The sequence below is a fragment of the Pelodiscus sinensis genome, chromosome 3 (assembly GCF_049634645.1).
Source record: "Pelodiscus sinensis isolate JC-2024 chromosome 3, ASM4963464v1, whole genome shotgun sequence".
NCBI lineage: Eukaryota > Metazoa > Chordata > Testudines > Trionychidae > Pelodiscus > Pelodiscus sinensis.
Genome location: NC_134713.1, coordinates 132,835,036 through 132,855,931, shown reverse-complemented (window position 1 = coordinate 132,855,931; position 20,896 = coordinate 132,835,036). Strand labels below are relative to the sequence as shown.

Genomic DNA, 20,896 nt, shown 5'->3' with positions numbered 1-20,896 from the left:
TAAGAGAGTCAAAAGTAATAATACTATTTTGGACTTACTTAGTGTTTTAAAAGACCCAACATCCAAAAGCACTTTACAAAAACAAACAAGCATTATTATCTCCATTTTACAGAAGAGGAAACTAAAGCCCAGACAGGTTAAGAGCAGACATGTTCAAAGTTACACAAAGTCTGCAGCCGACATAGGACTAGACCCAGGTCATCGGATGCCAGAGGCATGCTCTGGGCAATAGGCCATACTGCCTAGTAAGAGCATTCTCTGCTGAAAAAGAGGTGGCTCCTTAGAGTTGGCTACTCAAATTCAGCGGAAGCTAACCACAGATGTTTAAAATGTATCTAAGTTTGACTTTTGCAAGACATTTAATAAACAAGAGGGCCCACTCCTTTCCTAGGGTAAGTTACCAGAGCCAATAGAACGATGTTGATTTACAGCAGGTGAGGCTCTAGCCCTAAATGCTTCTAAATGTTTAATCCAGCATCCATTTTCTTTGCCGAAATCTGGAATAACTGCACCACATTGGCAACATACATCGATATTTGCTATTCCCTCCCACCCACCCTATGGTGGTCTGCTGAGATCCATCTATTTCCTCATGCTGCCCACATTCATACAGGCCATTCTGGTCACTGAGATTCTCTGGCCCAATACAAACAGGTAGGAATGTTTTAATCCTCTCTCACCTTGTACCAAAGAAATGTTCAGACAGCATTAGTGTATGCATGTAAAACACCTAGGCTATGTCTACACTCGCGGCTTCTTGCATGAGTAATATGCAAATTAGGCTAAGCGTGGAATATCGCCGAGCCTTATTTGCATAGCTAATGAGCCACCATTTTTTTCAGAAGAGGCTCTTGCGCAAGAAGGAGCGTCTACACTGCCCCTTCTTGCGCAAGAAAAACCCTCCTGCACAATGCCGTTACACCTATTACTTGACAAGAACAACGGCATTGTGCAAGAGGGTTTTTCTTGCACAAGAAGGGGCAGTGTAGACGCTCCTTCTTGCACAAGAGCCTCTTCTGAAAAAAATGGTGGCTCATTAGGTATTCCACGCTTAGCCTCATTTGCACATTACTCACGCAAGAAGCCACGAGTGTAGACATAGCCCTACTGTAGAGCCCAAAGCCCAATTATTGAGTTCAGAACTCTAGTGTAGAAGAGTACTCAAATCATTTCTTTTTTTGATTGCATTTACACCAGCCCTTTCAACAAACCAAATCTGGATCCAGGTATTCCAAATCATTATGGAAGAGAACAGGTTAAAAAGTCACTCTTACCTGGCAAAAAATGAGGCTGCCACTGAGGTGCCTGTTGATGTGTCACTGGCAACATAGGTGCTCTGGGAGCCAGGGAAGCTGTACATGGAGGGTTTATCTGCATTGTAGCGGTTCAGTACTGCTTCAGTCAGCCCCTCCCGGCCAGTCTCGGTCATCAGCTGGGAAATCTGAGGACAAGAGAGATAAGGCTAATTAGATGTAGCCTGCTGCCTCGCTCCTCTGCCATGTGATCTAAAATTGGGGGGTGGTGATAGGAGGAGGCACGGAGGAAGAGGAGTGGTACATTTGCCACAGTTTTTGCAGCTCTATGAATGAGCTTATTGCTTTCATGGAGCCATGCCTAATTTTGGTTAAAAATAATGGGATAAGCTTGCCCCCTGACATTGTACGTTTCATTTCTGTCTGTGACCTTCCTTCCATTTGGAGGGGAAAGTGTAAATCATTATCCCAGTTCACAGGGGCAGATGACCGTTTTGCGGGGCCCCGGGCAGCATAATTCCGCAGGGCCCCCCCTTTGCCACGGTGCATGAGCAGTGACACCATGCGCATGCACGGTGATACCACGGTACATGCGCAGGGCTTTTTGAAGCGTGGGGCCCGGGGCGGCCGCCCCGTTCGCCCTGCCCTATATCCACCCCTGCCAGTTCAGTTTCAGCACAGTAGGCCATAGCAACATTAGCCAATGCTTATTTATTAAAAAACCACAAAGATCAGTAAGTCCTACGATGGTACTGAGAACCCAAATTTTATTCAGGGAAAATGTGAATTGGATGATTGCTAATATCAGAAATGTAACTAGATATTTATTATTCAAGAAAAATATACATCTGCATTTGTTAAAGAAGCCAGCACGAGTGCATCAAGTATTTCCAGTGACATTTCTTAACAGCCCAAATAATCTGAGAAGTGAAGGAAAATGTCATTCGGGGTCCAAGTAGACTATTTATTAGTTCCTTTGGAACCCAATGTTATAGCTACTCAGCCCAATTCTCACTGGTTTTCCTATAGGGTTTCAATACCACTGGATTTCTCTCTCCCGATGTCCCAACACTGTAATAGTGTTCTCCTGTTAGCACTATATCTTGTACCATGTAAATAGAAAGGCTATCAAGGCAAATGAGGACATTTTGTCCAGTAAAATCTCAGTCCCATTCAAGCGCTGATGCCTTCAACTGAGTAAAAGTCAAAAAGGATTTTTTTTCTAGGTGCCAGGGAGAACAGATATTGTTTGATTAGGACCTAATCCAGCTCCCACTAAAGTAAATTGAAAGACCTCCTTGGATTTCAGCAGAAGCTGAGTCAGGCCCTAACAGAGCAGCCCAGCACAAGCTTAACAATTTTTCATTTTTTCATAAGTTTTTAGCCTGAAAATCTGGTTTTATTAGCATCTATGTCAGTACCTCATAATCCTCTATTGTACCTCAGCCACTCCCTAACAAATTCCTTTATTTTCTTTACTTGTGACACACAATCAGTTTTTGTATACCTATCTAACTGTATATCTCTACACTGCTAGATCCCTCCCAAATCATTCTTTGAAGACCTCCTCCAAACTATTGCTAGCAATTGGTTTTCCAAATGGTAGAGCTTTTTCCTTCCACAAAAAGGTTGTCTGGTGTCCAATGTCCATCTTTTCAATTCTGTTCTACTCTGGGTTTTATGCAACCCTAATTACTATAGTATTTTAGCGTCTTCTAGAAGTGCATTAAGCAATGTGACTAGAAATTATCCAGCGCGATTCTTTCTTTTTGGGTGGAGACGGCTGGAGAGGAACAGGTTTTAAATATATAATTTAAGTTCATGGTGGTATGTATTTTAAGGCAGAAGGTAAGGCTGAAGTGTGCCTGGCACTTGGAGCAAAAAATATGAGGTTTGTGATATTTATTAGACCCTAACAAAGCTCATTCCACAGTCTTGGACTGACCCATCACAAAACTGTTTCCTGCACGAACAAGTGTTATCCTTGGAGTGGATGATTCCATTGTGTCCAAGGGGATGGACCTCATTCCTCAACTTTAGGACTTCTTTTTAGACATTCTTGACCCTGTCGATTGTATGCCCCCTTGAAAATAAGGATCTGAGTTTGACTTTATATTCTAAGGGGAACCAATGTAGACAGAAGAGGATGTGCTGCACAATCTTCTCATCCACATATTGGACCACTATCTTGCTGATTTAGTACATGTAACGAGTAGTACTCTGAGGCTACGTCTACACTGCGGAGATATTTCATGTCTTAAGAGCAAGCCCATTATATCGAAATATCATGGGCTCACTATTCCGATGCCCCTATAAACCTCATTGCACAAGAGTTATGGGACATTTTGTAATAGCACCTTATTTCAAGGTAAGGATGCTGTATAGATGCACTAAGAAGGCGTCCTTGGATTTACAGTCTTATACTATTTTTACTGATATTAAATAATTTTAATTTGGCTTCTAAGGTGTCTACTGCATTTCTACCATACACTACAACAGGACATTACTCTCTAGCCCTCTACAAAGAATTCGCCTTCTTTGTAATATCTAATATTGTTCCACACAATAATCAAGTCAGCTGATGCTTTCCCCAGCCCTCACAAACCCAGATATTAAATGAGAGTTCCTAACAACTGTGCCCTGTCTCACCCAAGTACTGAAGAGAACTGGGCTGTCATCTACTGGAGCAATCATCAGCTGAGGTAGGGAGCACAGATCTAAGCCTAACCTTCTCTTGCATCCTCCACTCCACATATTTAAACTCTGTGAGACTGCCATTAATCAATAGTCAAGGCCAATAAAAGATCAGGAGCTGGTATATCCTCCTGTGGGAACTCCAGAATTGATGAAAGATAAGAAGCAAACAAGTTGATGTTGTATCATGCAAGCCAGGTACTAACAAACTTCAAGATGATTTTATTTACCAAAAGTGGAGCCTCTTTACAAAGCTGCTGCATCCCTCAGTAGCTCTCACTCAGCGCCTGCCAATCTTCTCCCCACTCCTTCCTGTTTCCTGTGCTTCCAGACTCCCAACAGCCAATGCTCCCAGTTCTAATAGTTACAGGCAGCATCTAAAACACCGCCGATGATTTCATCTCAATTGCAGTTTAAAATGGTAGTTTCTCCACATACTTCCATGAGCCAGATAAGGATTTCCACAGCTATGCAGGATGGAGTAGCCACCAAGAGGAATATGTAACCACCTGTGCCACTGATTCTACTGACTCAGAAACTGTGACTAGGGATGTGAAGGTTTAACTGTTAAGCCTCACCCCTAATGAGTCAGGCTTATTGGTTAAGGTTAACCAGTGGGGCTAGAGTAGCTCCCCGCCTGCCATGGGCAGGGGGCACCCCAGCCCCACAGGGAGCCTGTTGCAGACAATGGCTGCTCTAACCATAACAGCCCACAGAACTGTCTCTGTCTGTGGCGGGCCCAGGTGCCTTGTGTGCAGGGGCTGTTCCAACTGAAAAGGGATTGAATAAGAGGCTGGAAATAACAGAAACATATTAAACTTCTGATTTTCTGTGATACCACTGTACGTAGGAGATTGGTCAGAGGAGACAAATACTATTGAGTTGAAGAACTGCATATCCTTCTGCGTTCTGTTTATGCACAAGTATGCAGTGATACCATTTTTCAGGATTTTCAGTAAAGCTTTTGTAACACTACATAAGCGCACTGCTGCTGCTACTTGTGTAGCACTGTTCATCAGTAGATCTCAAAGGACTCTACAAAAGAGTATCATTATGTCCAGTTTACAGATGGAGAAACTGAGGCATCGGAACGGAAGTGATTTGCCCAAGTTCAATCAGGAGGCCACTTGCAAAGGCAGGAACAAAACATGGGTGTCCTGCATCTCAGTCCAGCACTCTACACTAAAACGTTGATATATTGCTGTTCAAATTTGCAACTATGAAACATCTGTATTGTGATTACAATCATATTCTGCAGGACAGACAGCAGTTAACAGCTCCCCTGTCTTTACCTGCACATACCTCTTTCATCCATTCTTGCATAAACCAGTAAACCTCTGGTGATATTTATGCTTCTGTCACGAGCAGACATTCTATTTCTAGGCTGCGTCTACACTGGCATGATTTTGCGGAAATACTTTTAACAGAAAAGTTTTCCCATTAAAAGTATTTCCGCAAAAGAGCGTCTAGATTGGCACGGATGCTTTTGTGCAATAGCATCCGTGCCCAGTATAGGCGCACTTTTGCGCAAGAAAGCTCCAATGGCCATTTTAGCCATCGTGCTTTCTTGCGCAAAAAATTAAGGTGCCTGTCTACACTGGCCATTTTAGCCATCGTGCTTTCTTGCGCAAAAAATTAAGGTGCCTGTCTACACTGGCCCTTTTGCACAAGTATTCTTGCGCAAGAGGGCTTATCCCTGAGCGGGAGCGTCAAAGTATTTGCGCAAGCAGCACTGAATTCTTACATTAGAACGTCAGTGCTCTTGCACAAATTCAAGCGGCCAGTGTAGACAGCTGGCAAGTTTTTGTGCAAAAGCACCTGCTTTCGCGCAAAATCTTGCCAGTCTAGACGTACCCCTAGTTTGTACGTTTGGTAATTCCAACCCCATCCACATAAGCATCAGAAACCAGAGAACAAACACCAGAACCCGAGGCCAGATTCTGAGTTGTGCTCCTCAGAAGATACAACACAAGGAGGTGAACGGCAAAGGTAGTTTCATGACACTTTTGAGTGCCCCTCCTCCCCAAATTTTTGGATTTGGCTATGGATGTACATGGCCCGAGTGCCAAGCACTTAGTGGATTATTTGAATTTACGGTGCCACCCCACAGCTATTAACGGGCCATTAGTCAGCACACTCCGTTGGACACTTGGTCATACAGGCAGTCCCCGAGTTACGTGGATCCGACTTACGTTGGACCCGCACTTACGAACGGGGCTCTCTCACCCCGGAGCTCGCAGGCAGTGAGACCGCCCAGAGCGCAGCGGTCCCGCCACCTCGTTCTCCGGGGCTAGAAAAGCTGCTCCGGGTGCCCCTGGTCTGCTGGGGACCGTCTCCAGCAGACCAGGGACACCCGGAGCAAAGCCAGGGAGGCAGAGGGGTCCCGCGCCTCTGACGCTTTGCTCTGGAGACGGTCCTCAGCAGACCAGAGGCACCGGGAGCAAAGCCTCAGAGGCGCGGGACCCCTCCGCCTCCCCGGCTTTGCTCCGGGTGTCCCTGGTCTGCTGGGGACCGTCTCCAGCAGACCAGGGACATGGGTAGCAAAGCTGCAGTGGCGGCGGGGTCCTGCACCTCTGAGGCTTTGCCAGAGCAAAGCCTCAGAGGCGCGGCACCCCACCGCCACTGCAGCTTTGCTCCCCGTGTCCCTGGTCTGATGGGGGGGGGCGCAGCTAGTGCGCCCCCCCCCCCCAGCAGACCAGGCTTGTGTCGTGGACCCTGGGGTAGAGCATCTGGGGTGCTGCCAGGTTGGTCCTGCAGGGACCTACCTGGCAGCCCAGCTGTTCTGTCCCAGGCTCGAGATTCAGCTGCCGTTGAAACTGATCAGTGGCTGATTCCAGGAAGCTAGGGGCAGAGCAATTCTGCCTCCAGCTTCCTGTAGTCAGCCCCTGGTCAGTTTCAGCAGCAGCGGCTGAATCTGGAGCCAGTTCCGACTTACATACAAATTCAATTTAAGAACAAACCTATAGTCCCTATCTTGTACGTAACCCGGGGACTGCCTGTAGTACGGCTGCCTATATGCCATTCCCCACAGGGAGCTGCTAGCTGAAGGAACTGGGCTTCTTTTAGGCCCTTTTATGCCACAGACGCAGTGAAAAGTGGCTTGAGCACAGCTGAGAATCAGAGCTATGTGTCCGGAGTAGGTGATCAATCTTGCTTGCAAACCCTCAATCATTCCCACTGACATCAAGGTGACTATTCATGAGAGTAAGGGCATGGGTAATTCAGACCTGAGAATCTATAAACAATTGATTTAAAACTAACATTATTGTATTTGCCTCTTTATTGGACCTGACTACTGTGGAGTGGGAGGAATTCCACATGACTCTTTCATCAAAAATATTATTTCAGAGGTGCAGATTTCCTGCCCACTGGGGAACTCTATCCTGTTTTTAAAATGATGCTAATTTGTCCCTGCTAAGTCTGACATTCGTGCATGAAACTTTAAAAAAGAATGTATTTGAGAAGAAAATAGTTGCCTTTAGAACACGAGGCATCAGATTCACAGGGCAGACATCTGTAGTAACCTTCCAGCATTTTCTTTCCCTCCTACCCCAAGTCAATTCCTGTGATCTAGCATCAACACAATCAGCCTATTTTTCAGGAACAAAGTATTTAAGTATGCCCAGCATGCACACTTAATATGCATTAGGCTGTTTAGTGGTGTTGCCTTCCCACCCCCAGCTATGGATTGGCTATGAGAGCACATTCTGGATTAAAAGACATTAATAGATTTCCCCATTCTCTCACCTCTCTCCCCTGTGAATACATGCATTCCTTGTACCCAAGATTTAACACAAGTCAATGGGACACATTTTGAGAAAGTCCTTTGTTAAAATATTGGCAGCACATCACTGCCTCGATCAGTAGCCAAAGACAAAGCATGGAACAAAGCAGGCTTTCATGCTACAACAAAAGCTTTTGAGTGAACATGGGACAAGACATATGTCGCTCCTCAGGCCCTATTTGTTGTCCTGTTATAAAAATGAGACCTCCTCCACCTCCTCTTTTGCTGCATCCTCAGGATGTGTAGCAATGGCTGCTGATAGATCAGAATTTAAATTCTTTACTGCAGGAGAAGTTTACCCACAGAATTTGATGTTAGCCAGCCTGGGTTCTAGTCCTACCCCTATTAACTAAATCCCAGGGCACATAAGTTTCTCCACCTGTAGAATAGGGTTTAACAGTATTTACATAGTAGGGTGCATTTTATTAACATTTGTAAAGCATTCACTTGAGACCTTCAACTGGAAGATGCTGTAGAAATGCAAAATATTATTATTTACATCATGGTTGAAGTTTGCCTTGCTTTGATAGAATCAAAACACTTGGGGTCCATCATTATATCTAGTTTAATTCAGCAACTACTTAAATTAGATGCACAGACTGTAACACTTTCACAGTGCCTGACTGAACATAAGCTAAAAACCTGTTATGGAAGTCTGTTTGACACAAGCTGCAGTGTTCAGAGAAGAGATAAGATTGCTAGCCACAGAATGGTGTTAGTAGAAATCTCTCTCTCTCTCTCTCTCTCTCTCACAGGGTGTGTCTACACATCAAAGTTATTTAGAAATAACAGCTGTTATTTTGAAATAACTTCCCTAGTGTCTACACAACCCAACCGCTATTTCGAAATTAAATCAAAATAGCGGAGGGCTTATTTCGAAATTGGTAAACCTCATTCCAGGAGGAATAATGCCAATTTCGAAACTGCTATTTCAAAATAAGTACTGGGTAGACACTTATTTCAAAATAGGGGGCCTCCAGCCCTTCCCACGGTGCCCTGGTGGCCACTTCGGCCTCAACGAAGAACACTCCTCTCCCTCCCCCCCTCCTCATAGCCCTTAAAGGGGTTGACTCTGGCCATAGTGCCTGTGCCAGCTCCGAGCCTGCCAGCCCAAAGCCAGCAGTCGCTGCCTCTGACCCAATGGCCCCAAAACATGAGCCAACAAGCCACTGGCAGCCAGCCCTCCACTGCTCCCCAGGAGCAGTCTGCCAGCTCCCAGGAACCTGCCAGGGCCCGGAGAAGGCGGGTGCCTTCCTGGTCCAGGGCGGAGATCACGGACGTTATTCAGGTTTGGGGGGGGATGCCCCCAATGTCCATGATCTCTGCACTAGATGGGGGAACGTGGCTGTCTATGGCAGGATAGCTGCCAGCCTGGCCACCAAAGACCACATGTGAACCCAGGAGCAGGTTCCATGAAAATCAAGTTGGTCCAGCAAGACCCCCAACCCTGAGCTTCTCCTTGCTTCCCCCTTCCAGCTCCCTCCTCCCAGGTTTCCCCCTCTCCTCTCACGCCCTCTCCCCTCCTCTCTCCCGCCTCCTTTCCCCAGTCTCACCAGAGTGTCATCCTCCCCTCCCTCCCCAGTTTTGTTAAATAAAGAGAGTTTGTGTTCATGAAAATACATGTATTTTATTTTACATCAGGAAGGAGGGTTAGGGAGGGCTAAGTGGAAGGACGTGAGAGAGGAATGAGGCACAAGCCCCCAGTGGGGCAGACCAGGGAGGCTCTTAGTGCACCTCAGGGTGGAAGCTCTCCCGCAGGGCCTCCTGGATACTGACAGCTCCCCGATGGACCTCCCGGATGGCAGCCAGCAAAAAGTGCAGCCAGGCTCACAGCAACGCGTCCACAAGAAGCACCACTGTGCCCAGAGGCAGCTCTGGCTCCATGTCGCAGAGTGCTGTGGTGTCCCAAGTGAGTGCAACCAGAGCACGCAGAGACAAAATGCTTTGCTGCCCCTCATCGAGCTAGGCAAGCAAACAGGGAAACCTGAGAACTGGCTGTCCAGGGGTGTGTGGTGGGGGGCCCCTTTAAGCACAGGCCGCAGATCGTTTCAGGCAGCAGCCACACAAAGTAACTCCTGACCTGATGCCCTGCCGGACCTGGTTCCAGCTGGCCTTAAATGAGATTCAGCGTCCACTCAGTGTGGATGCTCTATTTCGAAATAGCCAAATGCTATTTCGAAATGCATTTTGTGTGTAGACGCATTATTTCGAAATATCTTCTTTGAAATAACTATTTTGAAATAACGCTGCAGTGTAGATGTACACACACACACACACACACACACACAGGTTTCCATCCAATACTAAATCTTAAGGAAATGCCTGTTTGGATCAGCAGCATTTCAGAAAGAAAGGAATTCTTCTAAAAGAAATCTTTTTTTTAAAAAAAGATGACTAGATAATTCAGTTATACTTAAAGGATACCTTCCTTAATTCTCGATACATCATGAGCATCACAAATATTTCAGAAGGAAGTTTACTAGCCTTACTTGCGTTTTGCTATCTCCATCATGTTTCATGAAACTAATGAAAAGCGATCACAGCATGTATTATCTATCATAAAAGCCCAAGGCAGTATTTTTAGGTCAAAGACAATACAAATAAGACGTGGATTCCCTCAAATCTTTTGGTGGTGAAACTTGGTTTCTGATCAAATCTTTATTGATAATTGTAAATTGTCCCTCATCCCTTCAGAAATGAAGCTATTTCCCCTTTTCAGCTGCTTCAGAAAACAGCATATATGTGGAATATTTATTCTTCTTTTGTCTCCATCCTGCCCAGACCCATGAATGAAGCAACATAATGAAACAGTCACTGAAGATACAACTCATGATGCAATAAATTTAATTACAAAAATCTTTTCCATTCTTTCATCACTGATTTGACCTGAAACATTTCAGCTTTCATTAAAAAATCCCTTTTCCTTATTTGATTTTTTTCCACTTGTAAAAATAAAATTTAAAACTTTAAAAATACTGATTAATGATTTAACGCAACAATAATTTAATAGCAGCCTTGGACAAATCAAGCCAACAAGATATGTAAAGCAAGTAACTTCTACCATGACAGTGATAATACATATTCAGTTACCTCAATTACTCACCTCCTAGGTAACAGAATGTCTGCTTTTTCAGCTCAATGCAAGAAATGCTGATACTCCACTTCAAAGGGAAAAACAAAATAAAGAGAGAGAGGGAAAACTGGGAAAGGGAAGAAGAGGGGGAAAAAATCCCTTCTCAGGGATATGCAAGCTATTGAACTTCCCCTTAGCAATCTTCTAAGCAATTTTCCCCAGGTGCAAGCCAATTCCTGAGCCTTTTGAGAGTGAAGGCAAAAGCCCTGATAACATGGTATGCCTTGAATGAAGGTGGAGTCATTTTGAGAAGAAAAGCACCAAGTCCAGTCCTGCAAAAATGTCCGAGAAAGGCCACTCAGAATCAGCAGCAGGCTGAATCTATAAGGATTAGTCCTCCAGCAGCTAGAAGGGCAGGAGCAGGCAGAAGCCGACCAGAACCCAGCAGGCTTCTTTCAGTGACTAGTTCTGGATGAAACTGGGACAGAGATGAAGAACGTCCCCTGCTGTAACATAAGAGGCCTGGCCTGGTCCTGTTCCTAATTCTGACGGTACCTTTTGTTGAGTCAGGATACGTTTAGCACTTTTAAAGCCCAGTTGGACGTTTTGATATAAATATGAATTTAATGTGGTAAAACTCGGAAGAGCTTGCTTCATGAATCACTGGTTCAGGGGAGCCTAGGACAGGGACATATTCTGCTATTCACAGGGGTATTAAAATAAAGTTGGCACCTCAATTACAGGATTAAAAGGAGCAACCACCTTTCCCAGAAAAACCATCGTTTACCAAAGTAAAATGGGGCTGCAACTCCAGGCTGCTAGGGAAGTGTATGGGGGGTGACCCTTTAAGCCCCCAGACACACTGCAGAGCACCAAGAACACAAACAGCATCATATATTTGTCTTAAACTACTTACCACAGAGCCCAGGCTTTTATTTGGACTTGGGCAATAATAACTCACAGGGGAAAGAATTTCAGACCAAATAAGAAGAAGCCACAGCTGAAGGGATTGTTGTAGCCTACGGTACCGTGGCTTTACCAAGGGTCACTAGGCTAGAATTTTTTCCCTACCGCAATGGCATATTAAACAATGACAGCTTGAGATCCTTGGCTATGACAATCCACTTTTGATGCAGAAGCCAAGTGTAAAGTAAATAGCTGCTAGTTCCCCTCAGAATACATTCCTATGATAGGCATGGGCCATGTGCTCTAAAAGTTACATTATACACTGTCTCCGCTGGATACTGCTCCTTTCCTGATGTGTTTCATGTAGACATACTATGTACTGTGAGGTAAAGAAAACAGTGATTCACTGATTTCCTTTTTACACCCCCAAACTGTGGGGCACACCTCCTCAAGGGGGAGTGCGATGGAACACTCAGGAGATGCAATGGGGTAGAAGCCAGACCCCATGGGAGAGCCATCCAGCTCTGCTCTTGGCCCCTGGTGCCGCTTCTGGCCTCCAGTAGTAGCTCCAACTTCCACCCTCTTACTTCATCCACCATCCTCTGCCCTAGGGACCCCAGGCTCTGCTCCCGGCCCTGGTCTGGGGTACTGACAAGATAAGGGTGAGCATGAGGTAAAAAGTTTGGGGGTAAAAAGTGCAAATAGGCACGTTAGTTATGGTCACTGAGCTAAGTTTTATTCCTGGTTTACTTCAACTTCAGCCAGCAACATCCAGAACACAGAGGTCCGGGATGTGGAAAATCCTCCATGCGGGATACTGCAACCTACTCTATCGTCAAGTAACCAAAGAGAGTCACAGTGCAGCTCAGATTGTGGGTAGCCTGGCCAAAGTGGGGCACAATGATCGTGAGGATGATGGTTACGTGTTCTTCTCCTTGTTAAAAGACAGTACATGTATACAGCATAAAGTAGTTTGTCTTTAAATATCACATACCAAACACAACCACCACTAGCGTCTGGTGTTGCCTGAAGCCTTCCGTTTCAAGCAATCCAGAACCCCACCTTCCAAAATGGAGAATGACCTTTGGTCTTTGCAATCACATACTATACCAAGGGTGTGACGGGGCAGAGGCACCCCGTACTGAGAGCCCCTGGCGGACCGCTTGTCTGGCGGCGCTCGGGGGAAAGCCGGAGAGCCCCGAACGGGGCAAGCCACTGCTGGCCGCTCCCGCACAAGCCGCAAACCGCTGCGCTTGCTGCTCGGCGGCAGCAGCAGCAGTACGCCAGCCGGACGCGCCAGGGAAGTCCAGTGACGTCACCCGGCAGGTGACGTCACTCGGCAGGCATAACACCGGGCCGGAAGTCCACCCGCGCCGCGCCGGGCGGGGCCCCGCCGGTGAGCCACGGCGCAGGGATTTAAACGCCCGCCAGGAGCGGGTGTGGGGGGGAGAGTGCCAAGAGTGCTTACCCCCAGGACCGGACAACAGATGGGGCCCAAGCCGCGGAGGTAGGCTCAGACTCGGTGGGCCAACTCCGGGTGGGGAGAGGAAGTAGCCCAGGGCAGGCAAAGGGAGCCTGCAGACTGGCGCGTAGCGGCTACGGCCCCGTCAGTCGGACCGGACAGGTAACACGTCCGAGTCCTTAGGGCCCTGGGCTGGGGTCCGTGAAAGAGGGAGGGCCAGGACCCCCCTCTGCCCATCAGCAAGAGTAACGTGCCTGACAGGCCTCGGGCAAAGTGACAATACTGTTGATTGGGATGCTGAGAGGCGATATTAAGGGGGACGAGACCACGGGACTGGTGGGTGAAGGGGGGGCACGTTTACAGGTGGTGGAGAATGTGGGCACTGAGGAACCCTGAACGGAAGGGGCGGTTGTGAGGTTATTGCCCCCCTGCATCTCATAAGGTCCAGGAGCAGCAAGATGGACCCCGCGAAGGTATTAGACTGGCTGATGGAGAATCAACGCCAACACCTGCAACAACAAACTGCGCTTCTGCAGCAGCTCTCCACGCAGCACCTAGAGCAACAGAAGCAGCTGGTGCTCAACCTGGCGGAGCAATTCGAAGCGCAGCAGAACCGGTGGAGGCAACCATACACACCACCCATGCTGACAACCCCGGGACTCGTGACCGGGGAAGGAGTGGGAGGATTCCTGACAGCCCCCATCCGGTTGTCAAAGATGGGACCAGAAGACGACCCCGAGGCATTTTTGACCACCTTTGAGCGGGTCGCATCCGCCGTGCGGTGGCCCGAGGACCAGTGGGCAACAATATTGGCGCCGTACTTATCCGGGCCGGCCCAGATGGCTTATCGGAGCTTGGGAACCCGGGACGCGCTCCATTATTACAAGGTCAAAGAGGCTGTGCTGGACCAGCTAGGCATCAACCCCGAAACGTATCGGCAGAAGTTTCGGAAGGAGCGATACACAACAGGGGACCGGACGCGGGCCGTGGCCCAAAGGCTAAGAGAAGCCGCCTGGCGCTGGCTGGAACCGGAGCAACAAACGGGCCCAGGTCGCGGAGAAGATGGTGCTTGAACAATTTCTGTGCATCCTACCGGTGGGAGGCCAACGGTGAGTGAGGAGACAACATCCGTCGACTCTAGAAGAAGCCGTGGCCCTCATGACGGATTACAAGGCGGCCGAATCGGCCGAGGGTTTAGGGAGGACGGACCGTCCCACCCTGAGTGCAAAAGGGGAGACGGGGAGGCCAGCCCAACCCCGGGGAAACCCCGAAGAAATCCCGCTACGGAGAATCGGGAGACCGGAAACCCGGCGGTTGGCCCCAGCCTGGACGATGCCCGGGAGGCGACCCCTCAGAGGCCACCCCAGCCAGCGGCCCCCGGGGAGGCGACCACGGGGGAAACAACAGCAACCAAGGGCGCATGTTTCCTTTGCGGAGAGGAGGGACACTTCCAGCGGGAGTGTCCCTACATGGACTGTACCTACGCCCAGGCCTTGACCGGGAAACCCCTACGGGAGGAAAGATCGATGGCCCGGATCACGAAACAGGTGCAGATTGAGGGCCAGCAAGTGGAGGCTCTAATAGACTCCGGCTGCAGCCAAACAATTGTCAGGGAGGACCTGATAGGAACCCGAGGCCCCCGAGGGCCACCGGTGATGGTACAGTGCGTCCACGGAGATGTCCACCAGTACGCAACCACCTTAGCCCAAGTAGTGGACAGGACCCACGAGAGCTGGGTCTTTGTGGTGGTGGCCCCTAAGTTGGTTTATCCAGCCCTCCTTGGACGCGACTGGGAGGGGATCGGTCGGACAGTGAGCGAGTGGGGATGGCCATCACAGACAGAGGGAGCTGAAGGCCTGCTAGGGGAGGAAGGGGACCCCCCGAGGGAGGAGGAGCCACCGCTCGACGAACTCACCCGGGACCTCTGGGACGGCGACTTCCTCCAACACCAGAGGGAGGACATCACCCTACAACATGCCTGGGTGGCTGCCGGAGGATCCAGAGGCGTGGAGGACAGCGATAACACCCCCCAGCAAGGGCCGTTCTTTGAGGTACGCCAAGATCGTCTATACCGGGTGACGGAGGGGGTGGAGGAGTACGGGACCCTTAGGCAACTGCTGATCCTGATTCAGTACCACCGCCCGTTGATGGGTCTGGCACACGCCAACCCCTGGTCCGGGCACTTGGGTTACGAAAAGACCGTGCGTAGGATCCTCCAACAGTTTTATTGGCCAGGCGTGTACCGGGAGGTTAAAGACTTTTGTCTATCCTGCCCGGAATGCCAACGGGTAAGTCCAAAGGGAGTCCCGAAGGCCCCGCTTGTACCCCTACCCATCATAGGCGTTCCCTTCGAACGGGTGGCCATGGACATCATCAGCCCGCTAGAAAAGACAACTACCGGGTGCCAATACATTTTGGTAGTCCTCGACTACGCCACCCGGTACCCTGAGGCGGTCCCCCTGAGGACAACGACAGCCCGAGTACTAGCAAACAAGTTGGTGAGGATTTTCTCCCAGGTGGGGATCCCCAAGGAGATAAAATTGGTCCCCTGGTCTGTGAGTATGTCCCATCTCCTGGCGGAGCTATGCCGACTTTTGCAAATCCATACCTTACGGACGTCCGCTTACCACCCCCAAACGGACGGCCTGGTCGAACGTTTCAACAGAACCTTAAAAGGTATGTTAAGGAAGTTCGCGGAGCGGGACCCCCGAGCCTGGGACCATCTGTTGCCAGCCCTGATGTTTGCGGTGAGGGAGGTCCCCCAGGCGTCTACCGGGTTTTCCCCCTTCGAGCTCCTCTATGGGCGACAACCCCGGGGGATCCTAGACATTGTTCGGGAGAATTGGGAGGCCTAGGAGACAAGGGTGAAGGGCTCAATACCCTATATCTTAGAATTCCGACAAAAATTAAGAACCCTAGGAGACATCGCACAGCTACACCAATGGGAGGCCCAAGCCCGGCAGGCCGCCCATTACAACGTCGGAGCATGCCTGAGGACCTTCGAGCCCGGAGACCGAGTCCTGCTCCTGTTACCCACACAAGACTCAAAGCTGTTGGCGAAGTGGCAAGGTCCCTTCGAAGTGGTCAGACGAGTGGGCGAAGTCGACTACGAAATACGCCTGGCTGGGCCGCGGAGGGAAACAAAAATCTACCACATCAACCTCTTAAAGGCCTGGAGGAGCCAGAAGGGACTGATGGGGGACAGCATCGACGCTGACGTGGACTTGGGCCCCGAAGGGAGGGTCGCCGCCACAACCCCGAAACCCCGGGTGAGCCAAGAGCTGACGCCGAACCAGAAAAGGGACCTAGAGCAATTGCTCAAAACATACCAGGACGTGTTAACCAACCAGCCGGGGCGTACGACCCGGGCCTACCACCACGTAGACACCGAACCCGGGAAGACGGTAAGAGAACCCATTCGGCCCCTACCGCGGAAGGTCTGGGAGACGGTAAGGGAGGAGGTTCAGAAGATGCTCCAATGGGGCGTGATCAAGGAGTCTCACAGCAACTGGCGGAGCCCGATCGTCTTAGTTCCAAAACCGGACAGCTCGGTGCGTTTCTGTATAGACTTACGGAAAATTAATAACATCTCACGTTTCGACGCATACCCTATGACGAGGGTCGACGAACTTTTAGATCGCCTGGGCCGCGCCCGCTATCTGTCCACGATAGACCTGAGCAAGGGGTATTGGCAGATTCCCCTCACCACTACCATGAGAGAAAAAACAGCCTGCTCTTCACCCTTCGGGTTATACCAGTTTGTGTGTATGCCGTTTGGCTTACATGGGGCGGCGGCCACATTCCAGCGGCTGGTAGACAAAGTGCTAAGAGACCATCGAGCGTACACCGCCGCATATATCGACGACATCGTCGTATACAGTGAGACTTGGGAGGAACACCTTAAAAGGCTCCAGGCCGTCCTGAAAACATTGAAGGAGGCGGGCCTCACGGCAAACCCCAGCAAGTGCCGCTTCGGCGAATGAGAAGTAACGTACCTCAGGTACACGGTGGGACGAGGACAGGTAAGGCCCTTCGTCGACAAAGTAGAAACACTATGGGGCTACCTCCACCCCAAGACCAAGAAACAAGTCCGTCAATTCCTGGGGCTAGCCAGCTATTATAGACGATTCGTGCCCCACTTCGCATCGCTAGCAGCCCCTCTAACGGACCTGACCCAGAAAACACGCCCCAACAGGGTGGAGTGGACCGAGGCCTGCGAAAGAGTCTTCCAGACACTTAAGAGCCGGTTGACTGAGACACCAGTCCTAACACAGCCGGACTTTGACCAACCTTTTATCGTCCAAACAGACGCATCAGAAGAAGGGCTGGGGGCGGTCCTGTCCCAGGAGTGGGAAGGAGCCGAGCACCCGGTAATGTATATCAGCCGCAAACTATTCCCCCGCGAACGTAAGTACTCAACCATTGAGAAGGAAGCCCTAGCAGTAAAATGTAGACACTCCAGTACTATTTATGGGGCGGCCGATTTACGGTAATGACTGACCACACCCCACTCCGGTGGCTACAAAATAGGAAAGATGCAAACACTAGAATCATGCGATGGTATCTTTTTTTGCAGCCATACGCGTTCGACGTGGTCCACTGAGCTGGAGCCCAGCACGCGAACGCAGATTTCTTCTCCCGAAAAGACGCCACGAGGAAAACCCAGACCAGGGGGTAAAGGGACCTCTAAAGGAGGAGTTTGTGACGGGGCAGAGGCGCCCCGCACTGAGAGCCCCCGGCGGACCGCTTGTCTGGCGGCGCTCGGGGGAAAGCCGGAGAGCCCCGAATGGGGCAAGCCGCGGCTCCCGTACAAGCCGCAAACCGCTGCGCCGGCTGCTCGGTGGCGGCAGCGGCGGCACGCCGGCCGGACGCGCCGGGGAAGCCCGGTGACGTCACCGGGCTGGTGACGTCACCCGGCAGGCATAACGCTGGGCCAGAAGTCCACCCGTGCCACGCTGGACGGGGCCCCACCAGCGAGCCACGGCGCAGGGATTTAAATGCTCTCCGGGAGCGGGTGTGGGGGGGAGAGTGCTGAGAATGCTCACCCCCGGGACTGGACAACGGATGGGGCCCAAGCCGCGGAGGTAGGCTCAGACTCGGTGGGCCAACTCCGGGTGGGGAGAGGAAGTAGCCCAGGGCGGGCAAAGGGAGCCTGCAGACTGGCGCGTTGCAGCTACGGCCCTGTCAGTCGGACCGGACAGGTAACACGTCCGAGTCCTTAGGGCCCTGGGCTGGGATCTGTGAGAGAGGACGGGCCCGGACCCCCTCTTCCCATCAGCGAGAGTAACGTGCCTGACAGGCCTCGGGCAAAGTGACAATACTGTTGACTGGAACGCTGAGAGGCGATCTTAAGGGGGACGGGACCAGGGGACTGGTGGGTGAAGGGGGGCATGTTTACAGTGGGCAATTAAAAAATGGCAGTCCATCAGGGTTAGTCCCTAGCAGGCCCCTGCTGCTATATTTATCTGTGCCTTCACAAGTATCAGGTAATCACAGCTCCCATTGGCCATGGATCCTCATTCGCAGCCAATGGGCGTGGTGGGATGTGGTATGGACCGGGACAACAATTCTCACAGCTCCTATTGGCCGGGAACAGCAATCTGCAGCCAACGAGTGCTGTGACTGCCCAGCATCTGTGGAGGCACAGGTAAATATAGACGTGGAAGCCCACAGATCAGATCCAGCTCATGGACCAGAATTTGCCCAGCCCTATCCTACATCCTTCTAAAACAATGGGAGCTGCAGATTCAGAGGGTGCCCCTCAGCCTAGAGAGGTGGGGGGGGGGGCTCCAACTGCAAATTAAAGCCACAATCTCCCAGCTTAGGCATCTGTCCCAAAAATGTGAATCCTCCTGGAGTGCAGAAAGGTACAAGTGGTACATATGACAGCAGTGAGGAAATCCATACTATCCCCTAGTTCTACATCCCAGTAACCGTCAATTCACTTCAGCTCCAAACCATTTTCCTTTTACTCCTGGCTCCTAAGAACGGTAACTTGTGAATTAGGGTGCAGTATTTTTTAAGGGATTTTTAATCTTTCCATCGTTTCCTTGTGAAAGGCAAGTAACTGCATCACTTACTCAGCCAATTGGCCTCTCTCCCTCCTACTTTCACTCATGCACTCAATAGCGCTCATTCTTTCCCTACCTTTTGAACTTCACTTGCAGAGCAATGGCAGTGCCTGTGCCTGAACAGTTGTAGGCTACTTGTTAACCTTCCTCTCTTCAAAAGAAATATTCAATAAGAATTGCAGGGTTTCTTTCTGGCAACAATGAAAGCTTTATTAAGGACAGGAAATCGGCCTTATCAAGCCTCTGCCAATGGCTCCTTCACTGGAACAGTAAAATCCCTCACAGAAAATCATTTATGCATCATAGCCCGGTTTATCCCCAAGTTTCAGTCATTTTAACTTTTGGAAGATACACCTGTTTTGATTTGGCCTTGTAACCTTTTTTGTTCTTCCCAATTGCCAGTGCCCTCCCTGAACTATGTAGTCCATTGAAGAAATAGTATTCTAAGGCAGACAAAGTACAGATCAAATCTACCTCGCAAGGTCTTATTACAAGGTCTTTAGAAGAGTCCTGTTTCTGATTAAAGGTGCCTCTTGAGCAGAAGAGCAAAGAGCTACATTTCTAAAGGGAACATTCACAGGATAGTCCAACATTTAGGGAGAGGGAATGTGTCACCCGTGGAGTGCTGCACCTGTTCGCACATGGAAACTGTAGGTCCATGTATGCAATGATCCATTTTAAATAAGAAAGGCCAGGAGAAATGGGGCTTCTACTAGAACTGCTGATATATCCTTAAAGCATGGCTGGCAGCCTTCCCTTTTACACGTTGAAGCTCCCTAATCCAGCAACACCCATGGTCCAGCATGATTTTAATTAGCCAGATGTCCACTTATGGGTGTGGCAAAGTTTCCCGTGATCCCATAACATTAGTTTACAGCCACCAGTCCTGGCTCAGTGTTCTGTGCTGTTATTTAGCTCTAATTTATCCCTAATTGTTTTCTAAGAGCCCATCAAGCAGTGAAAGTACCAGTAATGCTGCTAGACAACATTGACCTCCCATGATCTGGCAAATTCTCCGGTTCAGCACTGGTTAGGTTCCAAGGGTGCTGGACTAGAGAGGTTCAAGCTGTATTACTGAGTCACTTCTCAAAAAAATGAGGATTATATAGTGTTACAAGAAACATTCGAGGCCTCTATATCTAACTTCTCCTAGCACTCCCGTATTTCTTCTGCTGTTTATCAGGGATCTACCAGGTTACCCTTTTTGAATGCTAGCGAACTCTTCAGAGATGCAAATTCTCCTTGGGTCAAAATGAATCCTAAAAACTTCATAGCTCAGATGTACGAGCCATTCGGCAGGCTATAGAAATCCCTTGTTTGTGGGGCTCTATCAGCAGACTATACTAGCAAGGTCATCTTACTGGACAGCAGAGATGTTTAAGCCATGGTGAGCCAAGAAAAAGGAAATTTAGGGTTAGATTAAGCCTTTGCTCAAAGCCCACGTATGAGAGGATATGCCCCCAAAGGGATAACTTGGAGAAGGAATCTGTCTTCTGTGAAACACAATTCCTTTACTGCTCCCCAGTGGCTCTTTGGGGACAATAATCCGCTACTGTGCTGGCTGGCACATTATGAGGTAGCATGAAGACTCTGACCATTCCTGTGTTGAGTGGGAGAGGGAGCAGAATTAGCTGATTCCCCCTCATGACTGCA

The 20,896-nt window shown here is 49.4% G+C and overlaps 1 protein-coding gene across 4 annotated transcripts in view; it reads right to left on the bottom strand.

The window, feature by feature from the left end:
• KIF26B (kinesin family member 26B) overlaps positions 1-20,896 on the bottom strand; it is a 433,122-nt gene that overhangs the window by 253,681 nt on the left and 158,545 nt on the right. For all 4 annotated transcript variants that reach the window (XR_012902838.1, XM_075924899.1, XM_075924901.1 and 1 more), the window contains one exon: positions 1,275-1,441. Coding sequence is in view for 3 of the 4 variants with exons in the window: in XM_075924899.1 (XP_075781014.1) it covers positions 1,275-1,441 (167 nt within the window). In the remaining variant the exon portion in view is untranslated. The remainder of the gene's footprint in view (positions 1-1,274; positions 1,442-20,896) is intronic.